The following is a 2,672-nucleotide window of genomic DNA, read 5'->3' as shown; positions in this document are numbered from 1 at the left end:
TGGAGAGTTTGATTGGAAGTTTTGCTATATCAAAGTTACAAACTAAAAAGAAATTCAGACCACCAAATTTAGAAAAAATATGGAATGGTATAATGTTCCAAAAAGAAGATGGAGACTTAAAAAACTGACGAATGCAATTTAACTTAAAAGTATTGTATTGTTCAAAGAGGAGAATGATAGACAATTAAGACCTCCGTTTTCATACGAGTTCATTAGAGTAGCTTTTTTATATAACGAGTCTTATTTTTCCCAAACAAAATTAAATAGGAGATTGTCAATTTCTATTTCACTTTTCTTGTCAATGTTACGATTAGTTCTTTGTTGTTCTTTTAAAGAGTACCCAAAATTAACTTAACTGGTAAGGAACACAGGACAAGACAAAAATGATAAAAGGTAAGTGAGTTTATTGTACAGTGAATGGGTTCAAGTTTCTTGCTGAAAACAAAGGAAAAGGCGGTTTAGGATGATGTTCTCTGGTAAGTGTTTTGAAGTTGTTGAATGTGTTAATTGTAGTTTTCTTACAGGATCCAGGCGAGGAGGCTGACCAGGACGAGGAGGTTTGTAGAGGTTCTTTGTTGGGAATCAAACACAGGTAATTTCCAATATGTCTTTTGCAGATTTCGTGGAGTCACCAGGGGGATCAGGACGGTCCAGCCTGAACACAAGGTAGGTGTAGAAAAGAAAATACAACAAGGGTTAATCAGTTTTCTCAAAGAATTAAACTGAGGCCGTCTTAAACAGTACCATGGGCAACTGAATAATCCAGCGTCGGATGGATTTCAGAAGGCAACTGAAATACTCTCAGGACTAATCAGAGCAGACAATGCACAGGTGAGTCCATCCAGTCTCCGCCCACCGAACTCTCAATGAACTGCAAAACAATTAGTCAGGAAACAGCAGCAGCAAACCTCCACAGAACCCTACATGTTGTCACATGTTGTTGTCTCCTCGGCTGTTACTACATGTTGTCATGTCATGTGGTCTCCTCTGCTGTTACTACATGTGGTCAAGTGTTGTTGTCTCCTCTGCTGGTACTACATGCTGTCACTTGTTGTTGATTCCTCTGCTGTTACTACCTGTTGTCATGTCATGTTGTCTCCTCTGCTGTTACTACATGTTGTCACGTGTTTTCTCTTCTGCTGTTACTACTTGTTGTCACGTCATGTTGTCTCCTCTGCTGTTACTACATGTTGTCACGTGTTTTCTCTTCTGCTGTTACAACATGTTGTCACGTGTTTTTGTCTCCTCTGCTGTTACTACATGTTGTCACGTGTTGTTGTCTCCTCTGCTGTTACTACATGTTGTCACGTGTTGTTGTCTCCTCTGCTGTTACTACATGTTGTCACGTGTTGTTGTCTCCTCTACTATTAAATGTTGTCACATCATGTTGTCTCCCTCTGCTGTTACTACATGTTGTCAGGTCATGTTGTCTCCCTCTGCTGTTACTACATGTTGTCACGTCACGTTGTCTCCCTCTGCTGTTAGTACATGTTGTCACGTGTTGTCGTCTCCTCTGCTGTTAGTACCTATTGTCACGTGTTGTCGTCTCCTCTGCTGTTAGTACATGTTGTCACGTGTTGTTGTCTCCTCTGCTTTTACTACATGTTGTCACGTGTTGTTGTCTCCTCTGCTGTTACAACATGTCACATCATGTTGTCTCCTCTGCTGTTATTACATGTTGTCACGTCATGTTGTTTCCCTCTGCTGTTACTACATGTTGTCACGTCACGTTGTCTCCCTCTGCTGTTAGTACATGTTGTCACGTCATGTTGTCTCCTCTGCTGTTACAACCTGTTGTCATGTGTTGTTGTCTCCTCTGCTGTTACTACATGTCGTCACGTGTTGTTGTCTTCTCTGCTGTTACTACATGTTGTCACGTGTTGTTGTCTCCTCTACTATTACATATTGTCACATCATGTTGTCTCCCTCTGCTGTTACTACATGTTGTCACGTGTTGTTGTCTCCTCAGCTGTTATTACATCTTGTCACTTCATGTTGTCTCCTCTGCTGTTATTACATGTTGTCACGTCATGTTGTCTCCTCTGCTGTTACTACTTGTCGCCACGTGTTTTGTCTCTTCTGCTGTTACTACATGTTGTCACGTGTTGTAGTCTCCTCTGCTGTTACTACATGCTGTCACGTGTTGTCTCCTCTGCTGTTATTACCTGTTGTCATGTCATGTTGTCTCCTCTGCTGATACTACATGTTGTCACGTGTTGTCTCCTCTGCTGTTACTATACGTTGTCACGTGTTGTCTCCTCTGCTGTTACTACATGTTGTCACGTGTTGTTGTCTCCTCTGCTGTTACTACATGTTGTCACGTGTTGTCTCCTCTGCTGTTACTACATGTTGTCACGTGTTGCCTCCTCTGCTGTTACTACATGTTGTCACGTGTTGTTGTCTCCTCTGCTATTACATGTTGTCACATCATGTTGTCTCCCTCTGCTGTTACTACATGTTTTCACGTGTTGTCTCCTCTGCTGTTATTACATGTTGTCACGTGTTGTCTCCTCTGCTGTTACTACATGTTGTCACGTCATGTTGTCTCCCTCTGCTGTTACTACATGTTGTCATGTGTTGTCTCCTCTGCTGTTACTACATGTTGTCACAAGTGGTCTCCTCTGCTGTTGCTACGTTGTCACGTGTTGTTGTCTCCTCTGCTGTTACTACAT

At 41.9% G+C, this 2,672-nt stretch overlaps 1 protein-coding gene and 1 long non-coding RNA gene across 2 annotated transcripts in view; one reads left to right on the top strand and one right to left on the bottom strand.

Moving 5' to 3' along the window:
• Nucleotides 1–387: 387 nt before the first annotated feature.
• On the bottom strand, nucleotides 388–1,563 carry LOC106528530 (uncharacterized). The gene is made up of 3 exons (XR_001311519.1): nucleotides 745–1,563; nucleotides 523–655; nucleotides 388–435 (listed from the first exon to the last, which is right to left on the bottom strand). It is a non-coding gene; the product is annotated as an uncharacterized LOC106528530 (long non-coding RNA).
• Nucleotides 1,564–1,594: 31 nt separating this feature from the next.
• Nucleotides 1,595–2,672, top strand: part of LOC106528529 (keratin-associated protein 10-12-like) — an 8,006-nt gene continuing 6,928 nt past the window's right edge. Inside the window, exons 1-3 of the mRNA XM_014023712.1 lie at nucleotides 1,595–1,964; nucleotides 2,332–2,457; nucleotides 2,528–2,670. Coding sequence (XP_013879166.1) covers nucleotides 1,641–1,964; nucleotides 2,332–2,457; nucleotides 2,528–2,670 — 593 coding nt within the window. The 5' untranslated portion in view covers nucleotides 1,595–1,640. The remainder of the gene's footprint in view (nucleotides 1,965–2,331; nucleotides 2,458–2,527; nucleotides 2,671–2,672) is intronic.

This window comes from Austrofundulus limnaeus, unplaced genomic scaffold, assembly GCF_001266775.1.
Source record: "Austrofundulus limnaeus strain Quisiro unplaced genomic scaffold, Austrofundulus_limnaeus-1.0 Scaffold388, whole genome shotgun sequence".
Lineage (NCBI taxonomy): Eukaryota > Metazoa > Chordata > Actinopteri > Cyprinodontiformes > Rivulidae > Austrofundulus > Austrofundulus limnaeus.
Note: the sequence above shows the minus strand (reverse complement) of the source record. Positions and strands in the feature narration are given on the sequence as shown.